The following is a 24,789-nucleotide window of genomic DNA, read 5'->3' as shown; positions in this document are numbered from 1 at the left end:
GCAACAGCTTTACCATAAAAACAGAGCGTGAGCATGTTCGGGCAAGTTCCAGGCCTAAAGCTTGTGAAACCAACTGTAGTGGAAGTCCTATTCAATGTCAAATTTTCTGCAGATTTACTGGAATTTTCAGGCCGGTCCTGCCCAAGAGTAAAAAAAAATCAGTATCTGTCCATTTACGCTGTCAGTTTGTGAGATTCATGCTTCCATGCCGTAGTGGAGGAAGAACGGAACCTGAACAGAAGAGTCTGGCCTCAGGGTTAGAGGTCCCATTAGTTTCAGTGCTCCGAGCTGCTTTAAGTCAACTACCCTGAAAGCTGTACAGCCATCACCTCTCAACCTAACTTTCTTGGCCAGAGTTTGTGTGAAACAGTTACAGGTACAGGCTGTGCGTATTCGAACCCTTGCGCGGTCTGCAATGGGACCCCCCGTGCGGGACATGTGAGGGGACACTCACTCTTCTGAAGGACAAGCGCGGCTCTCCCCAGTCTGTCCAGGAGCCTGGCCAGCTCCTCCTGGTGAAAGTATTTAAAGAACAGACGAGCGGACCTGCGTGGGGAAAATGCAGATATTTCGGAGGGTGAAGATCTTGATTCGAACGTTCAAATGCCACTTTGCTCTCATCATGAAGCAAGCAGTTGTACGTTCGGACTTTATATATCAGGGGCTGGATTACCCTAGTGTTAACCAGAGTTTAGTGAAAACAAATTAAGTTGAGTCGTTCAATACAAATTTCCCAAATACATAGGAACAGCTCATTGCTATCAAAAGTCATACCCCAGGTGAACAAAGGCACACAGGCACTAAAAGTCCTGTCTGTGTAGCATTAAATCTGGAATGCATTTATTTAACCACTATATGCTATTTATAAGGAAAATGAAAAATTACTGGGAACAAAAATTCTACAGTGCCAAATTCCTAAAACACTCCAGAAGCATTGTGTGAGAGAGAGAGGGGAGAGAGAGCTATCCAACAAATCTTTCTTTCCCACCCTCCCGCCCATTCATCGGAGAACCGTGACAGCTGTGATTACACCTGGCAGCATCAAAGAGGACCAGGACTCGGTCCAAACAGGAGGGAGGCACCAAACAAACAAAAACCCCGCCGTTTAAAATGTCAACGGCCAAAAAGGGCGTCTATTTACATACACGTCCCGTCTCTGTCTGTGGAAAACACGTCCCGTCTCCGCCAACTCTCAAAACTAAGAAGCCTTCTCTGGTGATGCATGTGGAGACACATTCTGATGCCAGGCTACACAAGCCAGAGGCACTTCCACATCTACCAAGGTAGACAGCGATCTGTATAGAGGCAGACTACTGGCCAAAAGAGGCTACAGGCCCTCATTTGCGGTCTCCTTCTGTATAACTGCTAGCACAAAATAAATGTTAAAATCTTATTTTGGAGTCAGATAACCAAGATCAAGCATCAAAATAATCCTGTTCCCGTAGCACAGGGTAAGACTAAAAGCATTCCTCCACCACTCAGATACTCATGCTGTTTCTTTAAATACTGTTTCCAAACTTCAACACAATGTTTCCACAAACTGTACATGATTTTTCCGAACTCCTAACTTACCCAACATGATGCATACTGACTTTAGATGTACTGTAATGGATTACTTGACAGTGACAGATTCGCTACAGTAACACTCAGGAAGATACCAGAATGGCATTAAAATTATGAAAACCCATTAAATAAGGATTTATCAACAGAATGTACCGCACGGTTACACATTAAAAAAAATCTGTACTGGGGGTCATTCCACACCATGCAAGCTTGCCAAATCCAACGTGTTGAATTTTAATTCCTTTAACTCTCATAAACATCCTTAATCTCTCCTTTTGGGCAACAGTGACAGGATAAGATACTGCGAGATCCATCAAAAGAATTTAAATAAAAAATGCATTTGGAAACTTTTAATGAGGTCGTCCTCTTGCCGTTCGTGGAACATGAGCTGGAAGCCTTCATTTCATGCATCGACGATCACTGTCTAGTATACAAGACACTCCTCAAGTAAAGAGGGTGAGCTTTTCTATCCTTTGCATCTTAAGTTGCCACTGAGCACTGTGGGACCCCATTTATCCAGGAACTGCAACTGAGTAGTAAGGACAGGAAGGAGAGCAACATCTCTTTGGTGATAAACAGTCTCTACACGTATATACCAGTGAACTTACCCACATTTCCATCCATGGAGCTCCGTGAGATTCAGAACTGACATGCAGCTGAAAAACAGAGGTTCATTCATCTTAGTCACCACAAGGGGGCCATGGCATCAAACAATTATGATCATTAAAAAAAATGCAACAAAATGGGACTTTTTATTAACTGCGTTTTGCTAATCAATGCTACATGTATTTCTTTTTTTCACACCAGCTCAAAGCAATGTGACCTCTGACCTAAGGTAGGTCATTATCGCTTGAAGAGGATATGAATGTTAGTTGCCAGTAGGCATACCACCATGACCCTTCTCACAGCACACTGCTCACGCTAAGCAGGGCTACTGTTTGGATGGGAGACCTCCTTAGAAAGCCACGTTGCTGCAGGAAGGGGTATTGGTGGGCAGTACTTCCTCTGGACCAAACATAAACCCAGTGACCCGGCACACTGATGGGGCTCATAGGTTAAAACCCTTCAGATGAGAAATTAAACCAGGGATCCGCCTCACTGGGGTCAGTGAAGATGACTTTTCACCAGAGTAGAGGTGTTAACCCCAGTGTCCTGGTCAAAATCCCACAAAAGCTGCCCCTCTACGTACCTGGTAACCGAATCACCCCACACCCCTCTAACTGGCCACACACTCCTTTGCATTCCCTCACACTGATTCCCGAGATCATCGTAAAACAGAACTGAGGGCTACTTGGTTAAAAAAAAGGCTAAACAAAAAGAAACTGAAGCGCTAAATTCTGTCCTTACCTTTCTTTGTTCAAGGGCAGGTCGGGCTTCAGCAGAAGGATCCCGTACCTGAGGGACAAAAGGCAAGGCCTCATTCCAACGGAAAAATGAAAAAAAGGGATTTGCACAAAAAAGAAAAAGAAAAAAGTATGACTTCAGGTGCAACAGGAGATTTACAGTGATACCCAAAATATCCACGCACACCGAATACTTGCAAGAAGTTACCAATCACTTCGATTTATTAAGCGTGAAAACAAAATGAACTTTCTGTCTGCAGACCTTCATCAGAGCCTGTCAAAAAAAGATCACAGCTTGTTTTCACACTTAATAAACTGAGGTCACGTTTTCCAAGTATTAAGTGTGCCTGGACATTTTTGTTATCATTGTCTCTCACCTGAGCCCACTAATCTGTGCTCTCCGAATCACGTGTCGGAAACGTTACGCGGCAGAAGAAGCGAATTATGGGATGTTTTTTGCGATAAGGCCGGGGACGGCAGTGGGACACACACCTCTGCGCAAACTCTTTGAAGGAGGGGCGCCAGGAGAATCCGTCCCGGCGTATCCGGATCGTCTCCAGCAAGCCATTGTACCGCAGCTTTAAGGAGACGGAGACAAGGGCTCTGTAATTGGTGGCTACGTAACCAGGGTAACCTCCTTGAAAGCAAATCACCATCAACGTCGCTGGTCTTATGAACATTCATACCCGCGATAGTGTCGTATAATTACATTACATTACATTACATTACAGGCATTTAGCAGACGCTCTTATCCAGAGCGACTTACACAACTTTTACGTAGCATTTTACATTGTATCCATTTATACAGCTGGATATATACTGAAACAATTTCGGTTAAGTACCTTGCTCAAGGGTACAACGGAAGTGTCCTACCCGGGAATGCTGTTGTACCCTTGAGAAAGGCACTAATCAGACTAAAGTAAAGCTGGAAATAGTAACACAGTCTAGCTACTGTACCATTACAATACAATGTGGTGTAGTCTGCCAACACAATCTGGCTGTTACTGATAGCCAGTTTCACTTTCATGACCTTAAATCAATCAACCATCAATCCATTTCTGCAATGATGGCCAAAACCCACCTGATCCATCACGATTTTGCTGTCCACTTCATCGGGCTGCTTGTTGGTGTTGGGCTTGATGCAACGCACAAAGTGCGGGTTGGCTGCAAACATCTTCTCCATAAGGACAGCTAATGAGTGCTGTGGGTTGGGGGGGGGGGGTTGGGAGGGTTTGGCAAATCAGTGGTAAGGATGTTGACTTCCAGGAGGCTTCTGGCATTGTTAAAATCAACGGTTTCACTTAGTCAGGGAAGATCTTTCCACAAGAACCTACACCACAGCAGGCAGTGTGCTGTCAGCAGCAGAACTGGGACAGACATGCATTTATTTACAAAACTTTCCTTTTTAAAGCCGTTAAAATAAAATAAAAATCCTTTACGATAGTAATTGTGCGGAAATGCTTCCCAGCAGAAATACTTCAGTGGTTTTTACTGACAATGGACCGCCCAGGATGATAGTTTCCTAAATGAACGAGCCCCACTCTGAAACACAGACCAAGCTTCTCACCCTGAACTGAGCGCCGACGGACTGTTTCCTGGTCGAGTTGAAATTATCGGCGGCAGCTTGAACGAGCTGAAATCGAGACACAAGAGAACAGACCACATTTTAGCGGGTTCATCTCAGCATTAAACACAATACATTAGTGTACCCGCAGAAGTAAGGGTTTTACTGGGCAATATCAATATCTTTAATCAAAACGGCATTGCAGTAAATCAGATTACACCAATGAATGAAAAAATAAAAATATAAACTGAGAACTGAACAGATTCTGTACTTTGTCTTTACGTGGCATCAGGGTTCCTGTCCGAGATATTGTTGCTGAAATTCAAACAGAAAAAAACCCCAATGATTCAGTCGATTCCACAAACATTTAGTTATTGTTGTACACGTCTAAAGACATTACATGACAGAACACTGTCGATAAACATTATCAGCTTACATTACAGTTATACACCCTCCTACGCTCATTCTGCATTCATAAGATCTTTACAGGAGACTGTGTGAAAATACAAAGAGCAGGATTCCACCCCATGATCCTTAGCTCCTAAACACATATCTCACACTGCTGTTCCACAGTATGTGCATCTATAGTATATATGGGCAATTTAGAGTGCTGGTAGCTTACATATATAGTCAGAATGAGGGGGAAAAAGTCAGAAATAACACAAGCTAATAATTCAAGTGAAAATGCAACATGAACAACAGACTGGTTCTATTGCTTCTCCACAATAAAAGTGGCACATTAGTTAGATCAACAGATTAAAATGAGTACATAAACAAGATATATAACAACATCAACAATATGAACAAGAGGATGACCAAAATAAACAGAGTCACAGGAAGAAACAACAAAAACTTAAATTGCATGTGCAACCAGGCCCTGGGAACAGGATATGTGCCTCAGACGGAGTTTTCTACTAATTGAGTGGACTAAAGCAGAGGCCAGAGGGCAGGATGTGGAATTCTACACGTGGGCGGGGCCGGCTGTCACCGGGGAACGGTTACTATGGTAACGGTGAGGTGAAAAAGCGGCACCTGTGAAGAGTACGCTGAGCAGGGGCGTGACGCTGTTGATGAACAGGCCGCGGATGCTGGCGGGAATCGTGTCCCGGTTCTTCTCCAAAAAGCCGCTGCCATTGTACTGGACCTGCGGGAACAGCCAATCAGAGCTCAGGAGTTCCGGACATGGCCAATGAGCCTGCAGCGCTCTCTCAGCACCTTCTCCCACTGTCGGACAGTTCTTATTCTACACTCCGAGACTGCAGCCACTCACAAAACTGTTTCAAGGACCTACTTCCACACTGCGATGCACTGAAGATGTGAGCTCTAGATGTGAGCTTGGGGTAGCAGTGTAGTATAATGGGTAAGGAGTTGGTCTTCTAACCTAAAGGTCACAGGTTCGATTCCCGGGTAGGACACTGCCACTGTACCCTCGAGCAAGGTACGTAACCTGCATTGCTTCAGTGTATATACAGCAGTATAAATGGACACAATGTAAATGATATGCAAAAAGTTGTGTATGTCGCTCTGGATAAGAGCGTCTGCTAAGTGCCTGTAATGTGATGTAATGTAGCTCTGTGCTCCAGTCTGAGAGCAGCAGATGGTGGAGCTCACCTTCCCAGCATAGTGCACGACGGTAAACAGCGGGTTGTGGCTGCGGACCACCTCGTAGTGCGGGTGGCTCTTAAACTTGCTGTTCAGTTTGTCAACAAAGGTTTTATCTGTGGCCTAGATGGGATCGACAGGGCAGGGGAAAAAAAGCAATTTTCAGTTATTGCAGCGACGTAATCACTGTGCATCTAAGAGCAACATATAACCAATTTAATATTTAATAACAAAATATCCCTAGTCTTAAGGGCGGTATTATAGTTCTAGTTTCAGGAAGTTTATATTATTAGGCATATTATGACTGGGCTGAGACAAAATTAACTCGGAAGCATACTGCCACCTGCTGGCCAATGTGAAAACTTCAGAGAATCGTTTCCAATTCTAAAGGACTGGGAAAGGACTCCATTCATTTTGGAGCACAAAGGTCAGCTTAATGTTGATTGTTGACTAAACAGTCAGATTGACACATTGAGCCATACACGGAGAAAGATCACTGGCAGGGAACCTTTTACCTGAGGAAAGGCACTCTGCTCATCCAGGAGAGAGAAGATCCCAAACGGCTTGGTAAGGAAGAGATCCTGCAGGGAGGAGACCAAACAGCAATCACACTCTGAAAAAATCTAAAAGCAAGTCCACTGATTTGATAAGCTGAGTTACAGTTTCATAATTACAGTACATGTACGGTAAGCCTCTCCAACTTGAGCGAGCAGTTCAGAATGCTTTTTAGTCGGAGGTATGACCACAGTCAGGCTGGGGATACTCAAATGTGACCCTCGGGGCCGGTAGCACTGCTGGTTTCCATTCCTCCCCTCTAATCAGGGACTCATTTAAACCTGACGCTCCAGGTAAATTTAATCTCTGGCCAATCAGTGACATTACTGGACTATGGACAAAAGAGAAAACCAGCCAGAAGAGGACCTTTAAGGTCAGATTTTAGTGTCTCTGCTCTGGGCATTAAACTCTAGAAAAAACAGTAAATTTCGGTACGAGTGGAGTTTTGCTCGGGTTGAAATCAGAAAAACCAGAAGACACAACCCCCTGCAGGACTGAACTCTGACTTCTGTGCCCTATGGTGTTCATCACGGTATTGGAGTGACCCATTTTTTTTCCCCCTGAAGTTCTCTCACTCTACCACTAGATGGCCCCTGTTTCCATTAAAACTCCAGAACCACTGAACTAACACAAGCAGTATCCACATCAAACGGCATCCGCGAGCACAGGGACGCAGCCAAAATGACATGCTTTTAAGGGAAAGCAGCATTTTTATAGAGCAGTACTGAGAGGGCGCCGTGTGTTTATGAAAGAATTAATGGCCACAGGGAGTCTGTGTGCAGCGCGCACACACACACACACGTCAGCCACGTGCGTAGACTGACGAGGCGCAGGAGAGGCCAGAACACCAGGCCGCACCGCGCCATGCCGAGCCAAGCTGGGTTTCGGAGGGATTGTAGAGATGGCAGAATGCAGCTCTGTGCTGACGCTGTTTATGTTATCCACCGGACAACGACTGGGGAACCCCACCACCACCCGCGCTTTGGGTTCGGGAATCAGAACGCCACCCTGTCTCCCTCCCTCTCCCCCCTCCCTCTCTCTGTTCCTACTTCTCCCTCCTCCCCCTCTCCTACATCAGCATTTTCCCTTCCTGTGATTTAGGGCTATGTCCCGTGGGCTAGGTACGACATTCAGCAGTTACTACAGCCTCTGTTAATATGTGTGTGTGTGTGTGTGTGTGTGTGCATGTGTGTGCATATTGTACAACAATTTTAAAACATTTACTTTGGTTATTTATAATTTTTTCACATTGTGAAGTTTTGCAAGTTATGGACGATGGAGGAAAATGCACCCAATTTCACCCAGTGTCGGTGCTGCAGCGAGTCCGTGCCGCAGTGTCAGTGCCGCAATGTCAGTGCTGCAGAGCGTCAGTGCCGCAGTGTCTGTGCTCCTCCTGACCACCCAGCAGTGAGGGTGTTCACTCACCAGGATAGGCTTGTTGTCCTTGAAGTCAATGGTGTCCCACGTGATCCCCTCCTCCTTATACTCCTTCTGCTCCATCAGGAAGATGTGCTGTGCAAAGAGAGAGAGAGGCCAATAAGCCTGTGTGCTCTCCTGCCCCTGCAGGGATCTCCAGGCCCTCAGCTGGTATGTGCAGGGAGGTACCGACCCAAAGGCACCATTTCTTGGGCAGACCCAATCAACACCCAGCCCCTCTGTTCTCTGTGCTGCTGCGTGACTTTTCTATAACGCATCTTCCCCCACTTTGGAACGGCCAGCCGTATTTATCAGCGCTTATCATCCTCTGCCATCGAGGGAGAGCAGGCCAGCACGCGCTTTCCGCCGAAACGTGTGAGGTCAGCTGCGGCTTCCGCTGCAGCCTGCAAGCGCCATCTCCTGATCGATCTGTCTCTCTCACGCCCACGCCAAAGGCAAACAGTAAACGTACTGCATTTATGCAGCGCGTTCTCTCCAGTAACAACTGCACAGAGCGCTTTCCCATGAACGCTTCTCTCATTCACCCATTCACACTCACACTCACAGCCCAACGGTGATCAAAGCAGCCATGCACGGCACCAGCCAGCTCAATGGGAGCAATCTGGGGCGTTGGGCGTCTTGCTCAAGGGCGTTTCGACACACTTAAGACCGAACCGATAACTCTCCGGCTGCCAGACAACCATTCTACCTCCTGAGCTAATCTCACCCCCAAAGTACGCGCATGCAAGCAAGCACGTACACACGGACACACATACACGCATGCATGCACGCACGCATGCACGCACGTACACACACACACGCACACACATACACGCATGCACGAGTGAGACATCTCGTGCACAACGTAAGAGGAAGTCTGCAGATGCCCAACTGGCCAGGATGGAATGCCTGCCGCTCTTTTTCTCTTTTTTAAACAAAAAGGAAGACGTAAAAGCGGCAGACTCACATGGTTAAAGAAATACTGCAGCTGCTCGTTGGCCAGGTTGATGCAGATCTGCTCGTAGCGGTTCACCGCAAAATTCTCAAAGCCAAAGATGTCCAGGATGCCTGTGGGGGGAGGGGGGAAGTGGGTGAGTTGGTCAGAGTGATTTTGGCACCTCCTGCGTGCAAGAGCGACGAACACGCAGCTACTCTGTCGCTTTTCCGTTTTGTGGTGAAAAAAAAAGAAAACTCCCAAGATGCTGTGAAATCAAGGGCTGGGTCTTTAACACTTCATCAGTGGGTTGCCTTGGAAACATCATTTAAAAGAGCACATTAAATATCGCTGTACAAAAACGAGCCACTAGGGCAGGGGTGTGAAGCTGAATCCCACGGGGGTCGCTGTGTCTGTCGGTGTTCGTGGTTTGCTTTCAGTCAGCTGCCAGTTAAGGCCTTGAGAACAAGGTGTGTGGATTCACTAGCCAATCAATGGCTTAAAGGAACCACCGGTGCCAAAAGAACCTTGAACTCCAGCAGACACAGCGGCTCTCTAGGACTGGAGTTTGACACCTGTGCCTTGGGGAGACCGCCAGGGAACAGGCACAAGATGGAGTTGAAGCCAATGACATACAGAGACTTTTGTGTTGGTGTGAAATATAGGTTAGAGGATCATGCTTGTAAACCAGCCAAACCAGGGCTGGTCACAGCAGCTTGACTTCATGGCATTCAGATAAAACAAGGCACAGAGGACTGTAAAACAAAAGGGAATAAAAAACACATGCTAACTTGTTAGTGCACTTCAAATGAAGATTTAAATCTGTAGTCTGCAGTCTTTAAAATATCCACCGGTAAAAATGTAAGATACAGTAAGTCAGTGTCAGCAAAAACCATTTTTACCAGCACAGTATAATGGTTTAGTCACTCGGGGGGTTTAAATTTCTTACAGCTGAAATAACAAAAAAAAGGTTTTTCATGACTCTGACCATAATGTAAACCAGGCAGATTTCTCTGGGTAAGGGGACACCACTTCACAGGTCCAAATAAACACTTTCCCTGGGTTCCATTCCATCAGGGGAACCGGAGGAGAAATGGAGGAGGAGCGGAGGAGGAGCAGGGGAGAAGCGAAGGAGGAGCGAAGGAGAAACGGAGGAAGAGCGAAGGAGAAGCAGGGGAGAAGCGGAGAAGTGGAGGAGGAGCGGAGGAGGAGCAGGGGAGGAGCGGAGGAGAAGCGAAGGAGGAGCGAAGGAGAAATGGAGGAAGAGCGAAGGAGAAGCAGGGGAGAAGCGGAGAAGTGGAGGAGGAGCGGAGGAGAAGCGGAGGAGGAGCAGAGGAGAAGTGGAGGAAAAGCAGAGGAGGAGCGAAGGAGAAACGGAGGAGAAGCGGAGGAGGAGCAGAGGAGAAGTGGAGGAGGAGCAGAGGAGAAGTGGAGGAAAATCAGAGGAGAAGTGGAGGAGGAGCAGAGGAGAAGTGGAGGAAAATCAGAGGAGAAGTGGAGGAGAAGCAGAGCAGGAGCAGAGGAGAAGCAGAGGAGAAGCAGAGGGGGAGCGGAGGAGAAGCAGAGGAGAAGCAGAGGAGAAGCAGTGGAGAAGCGGAGAAGTGGAGGAGAAGCGGAGGAGAAGTCGAAGAGGAGCAGAGGAGGAGCAGAGGAGAAGTGCAGGAAAAGCAGAGGAGGAGCAGAGGAGAAACGGAGGGGGAGCGGAGGAGAAGCAGAGGAGAAGCAGAGGAGAATGGGAGGAGAAGCAGGGGAGAATGGGACGCTCTCTTGCGTACCTATTTCACTGAGCTGGACGTCCAGGTCCACGTCGGGCTCCAGCAGCTCGTTGACCTTGCTGACGATCCAGCCGAACACGCGGCCGTACGCGACCTTGGCGATGGAGTCCCTGGCGTCTGCGGGGAAGGAGCGGAAATGAGACACCCTTCAGCGCCTTTTTAAACATCACATTACCCACACCACTGCAGCCACACACACACACCTGGCACCTGCTTACTGGAGTCTAAGCGTGCCATGTGAGCAGTGCCCTTATAACCCTTATGTTCTCTCTGCTACTGCTTGGTTTTATGCAGCGAGCTCTGCTGCGCTGACTAACAATGCGCACAGCAGCTGGCTCTGCAATTTCCCCGTAAGGCTCAGTGAAAGTGGAAACTGGGGCCCAGGCCTTAGGCCTCATCCTCGGCCTGCTGCAGCTTGGTTTTATACAGTGAGCACTGCTGTGCTGACAGTCAGTGCGCAGGGCGGCTGGCTCTGCAATTTCCCCGTAAGGCTCAGTGAAAGTGGAAACTGGGCCCTAGGCCTCACCCTCGGCCTGCTGCAGGTTGTGGATGCGGCGGATGGCCTCCCCGCGGGTCATCGACATGGTGCAGGTCAGGCTCCGCAGAAGCTCCTCCTCCTGGACCCCGAACTGACCCTGGACCAGTGACACACGCGCACACACACACATGGACACACGCACACAGACACACACACACACACACAGAGGGAAGAAGTAATAGTAGTAATACTCAGTCAGACGGAGACAGAAGAGGAACCCTGTATTGCAGCAGCTCAGTTCATGTCCGGTGACTTTGTGGTGACATCCTCCTATTTTTTTTTAATTTTGCCATTTTTCTCCCATTTTCTCCCCAATTTTTAGTCGTTATACCAATTCCCCGTGTGTATCACAGTCCTGGTCGATGCACTATCCTCCTGTCGGTCTGGGGAGGGTGTAGACTACCACATGCCTCCTCCGATACATGTGGAGTCGCCAGCCGCTTCTTTTCACCTGACAGCGAGGACTTTCACTGGGAGAGCGTAACGTGTGCGGAGGTTCATGCTATCTCCCCCAGATCCCCTCCCTGCTGAACAGGCACCCTGACCAACCAGTAGGAGTCGCTAATGCAACGATCAGGACTCACACCCTCACCAGCTTCCCACCCGCAAACACTGCCAATTGTGTTCGTAGGAACGCCTGACATCCTCCTCCTATTTTACCCCTTATTTGTTGTGAATTGTTTTTTCAGTGAGTGAGCCAAAATCTCCAGCCATTCCGGATTTAAATAATCTAAAAGTAGCCATAATTATCCCAAAACTCCACCAAGCTCTCACGATGTCACCACTTATACAACAACCAGGCACTTTATACTGACGCAAGTTGGACAGAATGTCATCATAGGGATGAAATATGAACACATCATTCCTGTTCTGGCGTCCTTGCACTGCCCCCCCTCCAACCTCTCAGGACTGACTTTAAAGGGCTTTAACTGGTTCACAATGCTCCCAGTGGTTTAGCACCATCGTACACTTCTGCCTGTCAGTCAGCATACAGCGTGTTCCAAGCAGAACACTTGGATCAACAGCGGCTGGTTCACTCCACGTTCCAAAAATGAAACGCAAGAAATCAGGCAAAGCAGCATTTTGTTTTTCCAGTATGCCTCAAAAGTTTGGAATGCATTACCTGTTGTTATACGTCAGGAAACTACTACTATTTTAAGCAACAGCACAAGACTCATTTTTAAAATCTTGCATTTAACTAGCTTTCTTTTGAATTATTTATTTTATTATTATTTAGTTTTTACTAATTGGTTTTGCTGTTTTTTATGGAATAAGCTTTTATTCTATGCTTTTATTTTTTTTAACATTTTTAATGTTCTTTATATATTTTATTTCGTCATTCTACGCTTACTACGTTTTATCAAGTTTTATTTTTTACTTCATTTACTTGAGCTGCATTTTAGTGTATGAAAGGTACTCAATAAAAAAAGCTATAAAGTTATTATTGTGACAGGCATGGGTCTGCCTTCAGATTAGACGCAAAGGCGCTTTTAAAACCACTTCCCTCAGGCAGTGTGCTGTCATTGTGCTGAGTCACATTCGCCCTTGCGGAAAATCCAGGTCATGCGATATCATGGCCACGCATGAGAGGATCTCCATGGTGAAGGTTAGAGGTCAGAGGTCAAAGACAGGGCAGTCAAAGCAGACGGTAGCGTTCTGGCCCAAACCTGAGCAGGAAGTCATCAGTCCGCACAACTGCCATTTATAACTACCGGACTGCTCTGCACACCAGTATTAACGATGATATACTGATTAATCAAATAAGTTATAATTCAGTTCAAATGACACATGCCCTCTTCCCTCCAAAATCAAATCGGTCAGATTTTCAAAAAAAGAGTGTGAACGTCTTTCGTTCTCAGTAAGCTTAGCAGAATAAATACAAAAACTTTAATCATAATCCAAAATGAGTATCGCTTTTGCACAGATAAAAATAAATGAATGCATTTGAGTGTTTATAACAAGTGGCAGAAATTACCTTCATAGACTGAGCCAGTAGACCATAGTTTGGTCAACCAGACACCAAAGAAAAGTCTCACATTCAAGACACAAAAGTCAGGGGTGTGGTCAAGATAGCTCTTTTCTATTTTCGTCCCAAAACGCTTGGTTCTCTTTGAATTATGTGAATGCCTGGCAGATATTTTCGAGATACAGCTTCAGAGTGCGTGCGAGGGCCTTAACCAGAAGCATCGAGTGGCATTTAAAAAAAACTTTCCTGTGAATGCTTCACAATCCAAGCAACAGCCACAGAAAAAGGCTCCATGTAACCACACACTCAACACAGCACCAGCGCAGTTTAGTAAAGACTGGGCCATTTTTTATTTTTAAAAACAGTGTATGTGGACAGGTGACATGGCTCAGGAGGTAAGACCGATTGTCTGACAGTCGGAGGGTTGCCGGTTCAAACCCCGCCCTGGGCGTGTCGAAGTGTCCTTGAGCAAGACACCTAACCCCTAACCCCTAACTGCTCTGGCGAATGAGAGGCATCAATTGTAAAGCGCTTTGGATAAAAGCGCTATATAAATGCAGTCCATTTACCATTTACCAGGTGCGGCGTAGTGGGGGGAAGAGTGGGACTGACTACCCAGGGCCCGAATGGGGGGGGAGGGCCCTCAAAAAGCCTGGAATGATGCGTGAGAGACATGGATCGAGAGAGGAAGGGGGCCCACAGAGACTGCGCATGTATAGGGCCCAGAATGTTGTGCTCCGCCCCTGTATGCGGAGAAACGCATCACACAGACATGGCGTGGAAAAAAGGGCGGAGTTTAGGACAGCACGCAGGCGCTCCACGCAGAGGTCGTGATGTACCGTGCGCCCCTCCCGTTCTCACAGGACGGAACTGGCACAACCCGCACGACCTGTTAGTCGTACGCGTCGCGAGTGTGACTATCACTACGCCCGGCGGGCCTGCTGCCATTCAGATCTCATTCAATTTTACTCTCTGCAAAACGGCAAACAAATGGAACACGCCCGTCTGCAGCTGAAGAAAACGGCCGGTGGCATAAATATGGGGGACACAACAGAGGAGAGTTAAATCCAACCTTTCACGTCTCGTCCACGGCGCCGTGGACCTATTCCAGGCACTCGTCAATGAGCCAGGAAACGCTCCACTCTAATAAAAGGGCTTTCTCCCGTCTCAACCAAAAGGGGCGAGGTTTCCAAATATAGCGCTCCACATCCCGCCGCCACGCGTGGCGGTTTATCGCCCCCCGCCAGATGTGGAGCGGGAGCGGGACCAGGGGTCCCAGCGTGCTCGCGGCTCGGGTGGGCGGGGCCACGAAGAGAAGCGCGATAACTCACGCGTTTAAAGAGCAAAGGGGATGGAGGGGGGGTGGGGGGGGGGGAGGTGTGTCCAAGCGCAGGGAGCCCTGGACCTGCCACTCGTCTCCCGAGACGGCATTCAGCAGCCGAAAAGGTCGGAGGTCACCGCGAGAGAAAGCAAAGCAGCGTGGGAAAACAATGACCCTGCTTATTTTACTACGGGTGCTCAGGGCTGATAAAGCGCCCCCCCCCCTTTTCTCAGTGTCATTCCCGCCACCCTTTTATTCTCCGGGAATATTCGGGGCCCTCCAGCCCCCCCATTTTTTTTTTATTAAAGCCCCTCTCCCTAGCTTCATCATGCCAGCTTCTGAAGGGCTGCGTCCCCCGTCCCCCGTCCCCCCCTACATTCTGGAACACGTCAGGAAAGAAAAGCGGGCGGAGGGTAAAGCATTTAAGGCGCTCACAAGGCAAAATGAACAATCAAAAAAAGAAAGAGAGAAAATCGCCGACGAGGCAGAAAGTGGAGCTTAGGCTAGCCGCAATGCCCGGCCACAAAAAGATACAGCTACTTCTGAAACACCAAAAAGAAAAAGAAAAAAAAAGCTAAGACAGTTTGAACACAGTGACTGGTCTTTTGCTTGCACTCGTTTTGACCTCAGTCTTGTTTTGGCAACGCTGAACCTCTCTTTGAATGAAAAAAGAACTACCTTCTTCCTGTCGTCTTTGTGTAATTACTCTGCTCTTTCTCCTCGTTCCTCCACCACTTCGTTATAGCTACTTCAGGAAGAGCATGAGAGAGGAAATGTTATCTATAATAAACATACCACACTGCACCAGGTGGTATTTACTTGGCCTGGGTGAATGTGTTCAGTCTGTTTAGTTTCATTCAGGTGTTTATTTTAAATTTTGAAAACCAGGTAGGGCCAAACCGAGAGCTGGCGAAATCAAGTTAGGGAGGGAACACCAGGGAACACAGCCACCAGCTCAATCCTTACCGGTGACCCTGAGCATCATGGGAAACTGAGTAAAACGAGGGGGTGCTCAGGGAGTAGCATGCATACGAGTGAGACTCAGGGCAGGGGATCGGAGGCAGCGGGAGGCCGTCTGTAGAGAAGGGAATACGTTTAAAAAAATGTTTTTTAAAAAGAGCGGGAAACTCACCGCGGTGGCCTTGAGCCAGCCGGACGACTTGGCCGTCACCTTCAGCATCTCGCCGTCGGCCGGCTCGAACATGATGTTGCCCAGGGAGAGGATCCCGGCCAGTATGGTCATCATGTCCACCTTCTCCTGCAGCCCGCGGAGAGAGAGCAGAGGATTCAGCAAAAGGGCACCAGGCCGCTGAGCCAATATTGACCCAGGGCGCCATGCCATAGTTCTGCCTAAACGTGGCGAGCCACGCAGTATTTACACTGGAAAGAGAAATCCCTCCCCAACAGTACAAAGCAGGCTAAAGGGCAAACAAAGCCACAACATGCAGAACACAAATGCTGGAGGGCATGTTCCTCAGCCTAATCCTTCAGAATGTGTGTTTTGTATTTTTTTACTGACTTTACACGACACATTTTCAAACAAACGGCAGTAACAGAAGAGCATGGTTCCCAGGTGATATTTTGTAGCTTTGCAATTTTGGGTAAACACAGGTGTGTTTAAATACACATTCAATACCATAATCGAACTGGACAAAATGAGCCTCGGTGAAGGGCTGGAACGAAAAGCCAGCAGGACTGTGGGTTGTAAGTGTGGCACCCCTGGGTTAAAAGTAGTCTAACTCACATTTGCTGGACCCAGAAAGCAGGTTTCCCTCAGCGTGTCGCATACAAAAGGCAGTGTGCTGCCAATTTCTGAGTCACAGAATTATCTCAGTGTAATGAGAAAAGCACAGTCATCCTTACACAATACCTTTCCTTTATCTGCAGGGTGGATTGCAGGGTTGAGGTGTCAACTCTTTTTCAAGTCAGTTAATTCCAGAAAATTCTGGAACTGAAAAATGGCTTTATAGTGTGGTTTTTTTTGTGGTTTTTTTGGAGAATGTTTTTCCAATTAACTGAATTAACTGATTCAGTTCCTGAACGGAAATCCACTCTGGTGTGCTGACGGTTCCAGCATCGTGGCTTTGAAAAGACACCATTGTGAGGACAGGAGAGGAGAATGAGAGAGAGGGAGAGAGAGAGGGATAGGAGAGTGAGAGAGAGATTGAGAGTGAGAGTGAGAGAGAGAGAGAGATAGGGAGGGAGAGAAGGAGGGCGAGGGAGAGAAGGAGTGTGACAGAGAGGGAGGGGGAGACAGACAGAGACAGAGAGAGAGAGAGAGAGACTTCACCTGCTCCTCGAAGCCCACCATGTCCATGGCGTTGGACACCTCAGCGTACTTCTCACTCCAAACATGCACCATGTCCTCCGTCCCATACCTCCCATTCAGGTACCTGAGGGACAGACAGACAGACAGACAGACAGCACTCAGGAACTACCATCCATCCAAACCGGTGCCTACCAGCCAGAACATCCATATTTGGGTTTTGAAAAAGCCTCAGTTGCAGCAGAACACTTAAAGATTCCCTGTGAGAGTGTTGTCCGACAGGGATGCAACTAAGTTCCACTTGCTGGATTTGGCTTTAGGTTTACACTACACATAAATAAGAAGGCCACTGCTGCAGGCCATTTCCTAATTCATGAATATTCCCCGACGAAAAGGATTAGGGAACTATTCAAGGTTTTTTCATGACAATTTGAACAATGCTGTTAAACTGTATGTTGCCGACTGAATTCAATATCCTTTTCACCATTTTATTTACCCAGTAAAGTCACTTTACAATAAATGTGACCCGACAGGCTAGGAGGGAATTTCAGAAATGTTCCGTCACTCGTCAGTGACATCACGTGACCCTTGGAATGGTGCCGGGTGGATTTCAGGCACACGCCCCAAATCGCGCAGTTGCACAAGACCTGGGACGTATGAGGGAACGGAAAACCACTGCCAGAGCAGAGCCGCGACAGCCTTCGCTTCTCCTGTCGTACCGTCCGTCGCACGCCGAAGTGCATCAGTGTAGCGTAGTGGGTAAGGAACTGGGCTTGTAACCGAAAGGTCACAGGTTCGATTCCTGCCGTTGTACCCTCGGGCTAGGTACTTAACCTGCGTTGCTTCAGTATACATCCAGCTGTATAAATGGATGCAATGGAAATGCTATGTAAAAAGTTGTGTAAGTCTGCTAAATGCCTGTAATGTAAATTATGTCTGTTATTATTACTAATCCTCCTGTAGCATGTGCACATGTGACCTAAAGCGCTGACATCACAGCGGAATCCATTTCAATTTTAAAAGTGCACACAGCGCATTACAGGCATGCACAACTTCATCTTTTTTACATAGCATTTACATTGCATCTATTTATACAGCTGGATATATACTGAAGCAACGCAGGTTAAGTACCTTGCTCAAGGGTACAATGGCAGTGTCCTGCCCAGGAATCGAACCTGTGACCTTCACGTTACACGACCAACTCCTAACCCATACACACACACACACACACACACACACACACATATATATATAGTATATGAAAATGTGATTCATTTTGTTGTGATTCATGTGATTAAACCTTCAAACTTTAATTGCATGTGTGCATTCCTCATCCATGAATATGATATAGATAACAGATTAATATAGCCTAGATCAGGCTGCCCAATGTTATCAGAAAAAGGGCGGTGTAGGTACAGGTTTTTTGTTTTAGTTCAGCACGACACTATGCTATGCTTGGCCACCCCTGATATAGGTTAATGCAAATATTGGCTCACTTTACCATCTTGTTTGCCAGTCGTCCTGGGTACTTTGCAGATCATTAGCCATTTCAGTCGTAATTAGGAATACGTTTCTGTACTCTGTACTGAAGCCATACATCAAACAGACACTATGATCTTTATCTGAACAGCATATCACAACCAAACTATTATATTGTATTCTTATCATTGTCAGCGGTCCATAAGCAGTCACTCCAAGAAATAATAGGCATGCTTTTCTGAGTTACAATTGATGAAAAAAAGCCGACTGAGAAACCCAACTGTACCACAAAGTTTAGTTCACGACCAGCGTGACTCAACATGTCAACACAATCATTGCTTATAAAAGCAACAGATATTCTTCCCACCAGAAAACTGGGTGTCATAAAACCCCGCCACAGACAGACAGGCCTCTCGGTTTCACGGTGAAGCCACACTATAGGCGGCAACGGCCGCCTGTCACCGTGCCGCGTCCCCACAGTCGGCTGTTTGTGGGCGGTCACCTATTTTTGACAGACAGTTGTGTTTGTTAAATGTTGACCGGGTTTAATATCGTGTTTCATATTCATTGTCCTGTATGAATAAAAATCATTTTGCAGTAACCTAGATCTGAAAGATGTTAGTCAGCTGCCTAGCTAGGCTGTTTAATGTCTAGCTAGTGAGTAACAACCAACAACAAAAACATTGTCTGGCTAATTAGCCAGATAATGCCTTCAAAGTTATATCTGGTTAGCTAGCTAGGTGGCTGGTAGAAACGAACAACTAGCAACTCATACATTACGAAGATTTTTTTTTGTTTGTTGTTACTCACTATGGCTAGACATTAGACAGCCTAGCTAGGCAGCTTATTAACATTTTTCAGAGCTAGGTTACTGCAAAAATGAATTTTATTCAGACTGGACAGTGATAGTCAAAGTTGAATTTTTGCCATGTCCCCCACGGCCTCGCCGTGCTGCCGGCAATCCCAACATGCCTTGCGGGGTCTGGCCGCCTCCCCTCATTCAAAATGAATGGAGGCGGTCATGCCGATGGCGGGCGGCAGGCAGTTGTGTTTCACCGTCAGGCTGGATAAGCTTTTATCTGGACCCCCAGGAAACGGGGGCCTAACCTAGCGACCTTAGCGGCGGCCGTTCCGGGCCACGCCCCGCCGCGCCGCGCCACGCCCAGCCGCTCCCCCCCACCCCCCCGGGTGTCTCTCACCTGTACTGCGTGGGGTCCAGCAGGCCGTAGATCTCCTTGTCCTCGCGGGAGATCCCCGCCAGCATGCAGTAGAATATGTGGAAGTTCCGCTCGCCCTCGTCCTGCTGCACCACGCGCGACTTCTCCAGCAGGTACTCGTTGATCTTCGCTCCCTTCACTGGCGGGAACGGACGACACAGAGTCACCACGGAAACGCATGACATCACAATCTGTGAGGCACACATTCTACTGCATCATCAAATATAATAAACTCCCACTAGGTAGATCTACTTGGTGGTGAATCAAGGCATCAAGTGAAAATTTAACGCACTATTACCAGGAGCCACTGGAAACATTAGATTACATGCCTGTAAAAGACCTGTAGTTTTTACATACAGGACAATAAAAATATTTGAATAACTGCAATGATCACATTATTCTCAAGTACGCGCAACCAAGACAAGGTTTGTTTTATCATGAAGTCTAAAATAGGCTATATTATGGCACAGAAATATACTATTCTTAAATTGCCCCTGAGACCTCAAAAAGGAATTTATATTGAGAAAGCAGTTAGGATTTAATTTAATCACCGGGAATGTATTTCAATCACATTCTTTCCTAGTCTCCGTTTTACTTTCATTGGTCTGATATTAATTCACAGACGAAGGACCAAGGAGGGTGACAATATTCCAACCCCGTGGCACCCTGGGAAGCCAGAACAGCTCTTGCCCAGGTGTGGGCGGACGTACCTGCAGAGTTCTGGAATCGCAGCTGGATGTACTTCCCGAAGCGGCTGCTGTTGTTGTTCATGACGGTCTGAGCGTTGCCGAACGCCTCCAGGAGGGGGTTCACCTGGCGAGGGGGGGGCGGGGAGGCTCTGTTATTACATCCTAAAAAGGCCCCCTTCCCCCTCCTGCATTGTGGTACAGTCTGCAGTAAAGGTCCTTAAACATTGACATTTTCAACCTTCAACCTTACATCCAAAGTTTCATTCCCCAGCATCCCTTCCCGTTGAGGAGTGGGATTTCTGGTCCTTATACACATTTGTAGTCCTTCTGCAATTTCTACAATTGCTAGTCCTCCCCTCAAAATGAGTCAATTAATATAATCATGCCAAGCAAATAACGGACCACAAAATTGCTTCAGACACAACGCACAAGTAAAAGTGGCTTTTTGAAACGCTGTGAAAACAAGAGGAAGGAAATGAGAAATATCACCTTCACAGGAACTCCAAAAACAGTTCCTCTTATCTCGTGTCAGTGATCAAATTAATCTGACAGAAAATAAGCAACTGAAGGCTCTCGCCATGAAAGCAGGCTAAGGCTACACCTCTGTAGTTTTGAACAGGATTTTCGACAATGGAACTTAGTCCTGGAACGACCCTGAATGAACAGGTTGTCAAAAAACATTTTATTTTTTAAATGATTAATAGTGCGGATTAATAGTGGTTGTTGATGTGCTATGGAATATGTCACCACATCATGTAGCGGAAACAGACGCACTTGTGGTATGTTTACTAACACACTTGACACGAGGGGGTCTCAATGCTCTCAAGACAGCAGCGAGAATGTTGAGCCTAGATGGGATGAATGTATGGCCTGCTCTTGGACTTGCAACTGAAAGGGTTGCAGGTTCTATTCCCAACTAGGACACTGCTGTTGTACCCTCAAGCAAGGTACTTAACCTGGATTGCTTCAGTATGCATCCAGCTGTATAAATTGACACTACGTAAAAATGCTGAAGTTATGCAAGTTGCTCTGGATAAGAGCATCAGCTAAACTAATGCCTGTAGTGTAATGTAATGAAAAACCTTCTTCTCCTTTGACACCAGCGGCACTGTTGCTCAAAGGACTGTTTGCCCTGTCGCTGGGTTTGTCTGCATGTAAACTGGTGGTAGTGGCCTGCTAACTGGTGAGCTGAGGGGGTAGAACAGGAAGAGAGGAATGGCAGATTTGTCTGTAATGGCTGTTGACCGAAAATCTACCTTTTAGTGGTAAGAGACTACAAGACAAATCTGTGACCTCATCAGCTACAAGACAAATCTGTGACCTCATCAGCCGAACAGATAAAACAGACGACCTCCACAGTCTGAACCATCTCCAAGCAAAACACATTCAGCAACTCCATTAATTTTAACGCTTTGGATTTGTGTACATACAATGGGCCTCATTCAGGAAATTTGCGTACGATTACATTTGATCGTAAACAGTGTGTAAGAACGTTTCCAAGAACTTCTATGCATCTTTTTTTCTTATCTGTATTTATTTATGGCTGTTTCCTTATACTAACCACATGAACAATCAACATTCATCATCTCACACACCACGGATATGCACAAAAACATAGGATGTGTCACGAGCCCCATGAGTTGGTTTCTCGTAGGAACATTTTTTAAGAACAAAAGTAAGCAAGAAAAGTATGAGAAAACTTTGTGAATGACTGAGCAAAGCATTCCTGCAGTAGGTGTGGTTGCCAGGTTTGGTTTCCAAAAATAAACACATGAGGGGAGGGGGGATGGGGGGGCAAAGTCTTCCGCAAGGCTAAGATGTGTGCGGGAGAAGTTCACATTTCATACATTTACATTTGTGTAGAAGTAACAGCCCAAAACCACACACACAAGAAAAAAAAAAAAGTACCTTCTCTTTAAAATCTTGGGAGGAGATTATGCCGGACCCTCTTTAAGAGCACTGTGCTGATTCAGGATGGAAAAAATCTGCAGAACATCCATAACTGCGAAGCAACGGCTTCTAACATCAATGTCCTCGGACATATCGCTAGCTGATGATAGCTAACTGGAATAAAAAATTCAGTTTGTTTGGTTTAATCAAGTTGTGGGGAAAGTCTGACAATGGCCACTTATTTACACAACGTCAGATATCTAGTGTTTAGCTTATGGCCTTCAGGGAGAGAAACTGTGAATTGGATACAATATTATATTGTTTGTAAGAATGTGGCCTGCCCTTCCCTTCAAATCAGCAAAGCAAATTTGATTGGGGCAATTTAAAGTTTGCTGATATCCTAATCTAGGCAAGCAATCTATGGGTCCCACCTTCCGCAGAGTTTGTTGTTTCCAACAACATGTGAACATATTCACTTCAATCAGTGAGTACCAAAAAATGACCACCCTTTTTATTAGGGGAACACTTTAAAGTTTGCTGATATCCTAATCTAGGCAAGCAATCTATGGGTCCCACCTTCCGCAGAGTTTGTTGTTTCCAACAACATGTGAACATATTCACTTCAATCAGTGAGTACCAAAAAATGACCACCCTTTTTATTAGGGGAACACAGAAAAGGCATTGGACTAGCTGCAAACTAGGTAACCGCTTGCCATAAACAGAGGGACAACCAGCGAGCATGTTAGGGTAGGCCTATGTTTGTCTGGATTTATGTTTATGGGTTCGTTGTGTATGTCGCCCACACCTCCCCCCCCCCCACACCCTTTCCCTTTCATACCTTAACTAAGAATAACCCAATCAGGGCAAACATCCTGGTTTGAGCCAAATTGTTACCCTCTTCCTGAAACTGGAAGAGGGTAACAATTTGGCATGGTCTGACCTATCAGCCTCTCTCGCTTTTCCGGTATTTTCAAATTAATTATTTAAGGTTTTGTTTAATGTCTTCTGTTTTTGTAATTTAGACGTAGTGAGCCTGCATTCAACAAAGAATGTATGATGTCAATTCATTATTCTAACGGACTGCCTCCGTAACATACTTATAAACATACTTTTAAACATACAGAAAATAAACATACTTTTGCTTAATCCTCGCTTGTCCGACAGCAGTGACTTTCCTCCCAACAGTCAAAGCAAGACACAGACGGCAGAACAGCGTTACGGATGTCAAACGCAGTGACCGGCAGGGCTGGCACCTGCAGACGGACCAGCGCCGAGAACCTGCAGTCCTGCCTTCCACTTTCATTCCTGCATAAGCACATGCGCGAGCCCCCTTCTCTACTCAGTCATCATCTCCGCACCCCTCAATTACACGCCTGCGGTAACCCAGAACAGCATCTGGCGCAGAACAGCAAAGCAGGGTTCCAGGTTTTTCCCTGTAAGTGTGTCTTTTTTTTTTTTTCTTTTACAGCAGCCAGAAGCAGCCGGGAATAACCCTGGGCCTTTAGTTTAACCTTTGCCCCCTCCAGCCTCCGGGTGAGTCCAGCGCAGCAGAAGGGAGGATTCACACTCTCCACGCGACGCGCTCGAGCCCTGAGCCATCCGCCGTTAAGGTTCTCAGATTTAAAACCAGCGGCTGACGCTATCGAAACCGGCTTCAAACGCAAAGAAATCGCCCAAGCAAAAAAGCTGACGGCGCACCGCCTGACGATTAACGACCTCCCCCCCCCCCCACCCCCCCCCCCCCCCCCCCGCCCACAGAAGACGAGGGCTGGAGAAATCAGGCCAAGAACTACTCTCGATTCACTTCACATGAGCCTACCACAGGCCCCACAGTGCCTACGTATTCCCCCCCCTACCACAGGCCCCAAAAGTGCTGCGTATTCCCCCCCCCCCGCCAAACTCAGCTGCTCTTATTAACCTGTGAGTGCCTTAACACACCAGGTCTGCTACAGGGATGCAGCAGAATGCAGTGCTGAAGCCTGCTGAGCCGATGCTTCGTGCGAGTCCCCTTTGTGAAACTGCGAGCTGCGGCTTCTGCCCCAGCTGTGAGTCACTGGGGGGGGGGGGGGATGATGTAGCCCCCCCAGGGCAGTGTCAACATAGTGCGACCGCCACATCCCGCCACGCCCACTGTCAGAAAGCGTCCTCATCTGGGCTGACCTATTTTTATTTATTTATTTTTTTTAATCGCGTACCCCCCCCCGTCCGGATCGCTGCTCCTCCAGCTCGCTGGAAACTCACAAACCGCCAGAGAGGAAGAGAGGAAGAGGGAACATTAGAAAGGTAACTAGCGGGGCTATAAAAGGGTTTTGTTTTGCCTACTGGGATTTGTGCTACTGAGCTTGTCTCCAGAGAAGTCCCCACTTCCTTCCCTGCCATTACACACACACACGCACACCGCAGTCATTAGGTTACAGTTGTCACGCTCAACTCAAAACACAGGCTTTCACCAGATGTTATTGGACAACAGAAAAATAAACAGTGTATACCCCCCTCCACCACACACACACACACAAACACAGAAAAATAAACAGTGCACACAGGGGACGACAGCTCTTTAATCCAAGCTGGGGGGGGGGGGGGGGGGGCTCATGATCTAACGTCTAATGCCATGATCTAATGTCCCCCCCAGGGACATGAGATTGTGGGGGATGGGATTTTTTGTGTGGGT

General features: G+C 47.1%; 1 protein-coding gene across 1 annotated transcript in view; it reads right to left on the bottom strand.

The window, feature by feature from the left end:
* LOC135239006 (myosin-IIIb) overlaps positions 1-24,789 on the bottom strand; it is a 44,746-nt gene that overhangs the window by 7,908 nt on the left and 12,049 nt on the right. Inside the window, exons 5-22 of the mRNA XM_064307288.1 lie at positions 20,250-20,352; positions 19,522-19,678; positions 16,868-16,970; positions 15,710-15,835; positions 11,279-11,387; positions 10,753-10,869; positions 9,011-9,111; positions 8,053-8,139; positions 6,588-6,653; positions 6,082-6,195; positions 5,503-5,614; positions 4,742-4,785; positions 4,474-4,539; positions 3,988-4,107; positions 3,399-3,484; positions 2,911-2,958; positions 2,172-2,219; positions 455-546 (exon numbers count right to left, since the gene is read on the bottom strand). Of these exons, the coding sequence (XP_064163358.1) occupies positions 455-546; positions 2,172-2,219; positions 2,911-2,958; positions 3,399-3,484; positions 3,988-4,107; positions 4,474-4,539; positions 4,742-4,785; positions 5,503-5,614; positions 6,082-6,195; positions 6,588-6,653; positions 8,053-8,139; positions 9,011-9,111; positions 10,753-10,869; positions 11,279-11,387; positions 15,710-15,835; positions 16,868-16,970; positions 19,522-19,678; positions 20,250-20,352 (1,699 nt within the window). The remainder of the gene's footprint in view (positions 1-454; positions 547-2,171; positions 2,220-2,910; positions 2,959-3,398; positions 3,485-3,987; positions 4,108-4,473; positions 4,540-4,741; positions 4,786-5,502; positions 5,615-6,081; positions 6,196-6,587; positions 6,654-8,052; positions 8,140-9,010; positions 9,112-10,752; positions 10,870-11,278; positions 11,388-15,709; positions 15,836-16,867; positions 16,971-19,521; positions 19,679-20,249; positions 20,353-24,789) is intronic.

This window comes from Anguilla rostrata, chromosome 14 (assembly GCF_018555375.3).
Source record: "Anguilla rostrata isolate EN2019 chromosome 14, ASM1855537v3, whole genome shotgun sequence".
NCBI classification, from domain to species: domain Eukaryota; kingdom Metazoa; phylum Chordata; class Actinopteri; order Anguilliformes; family Anguillidae; genus Anguilla; species Anguilla rostrata.
The sequence above is the reverse complement of the archived record's forward strand: the minus strand, read 5'-3'. Positions and strand labels throughout refer to the sequence as shown.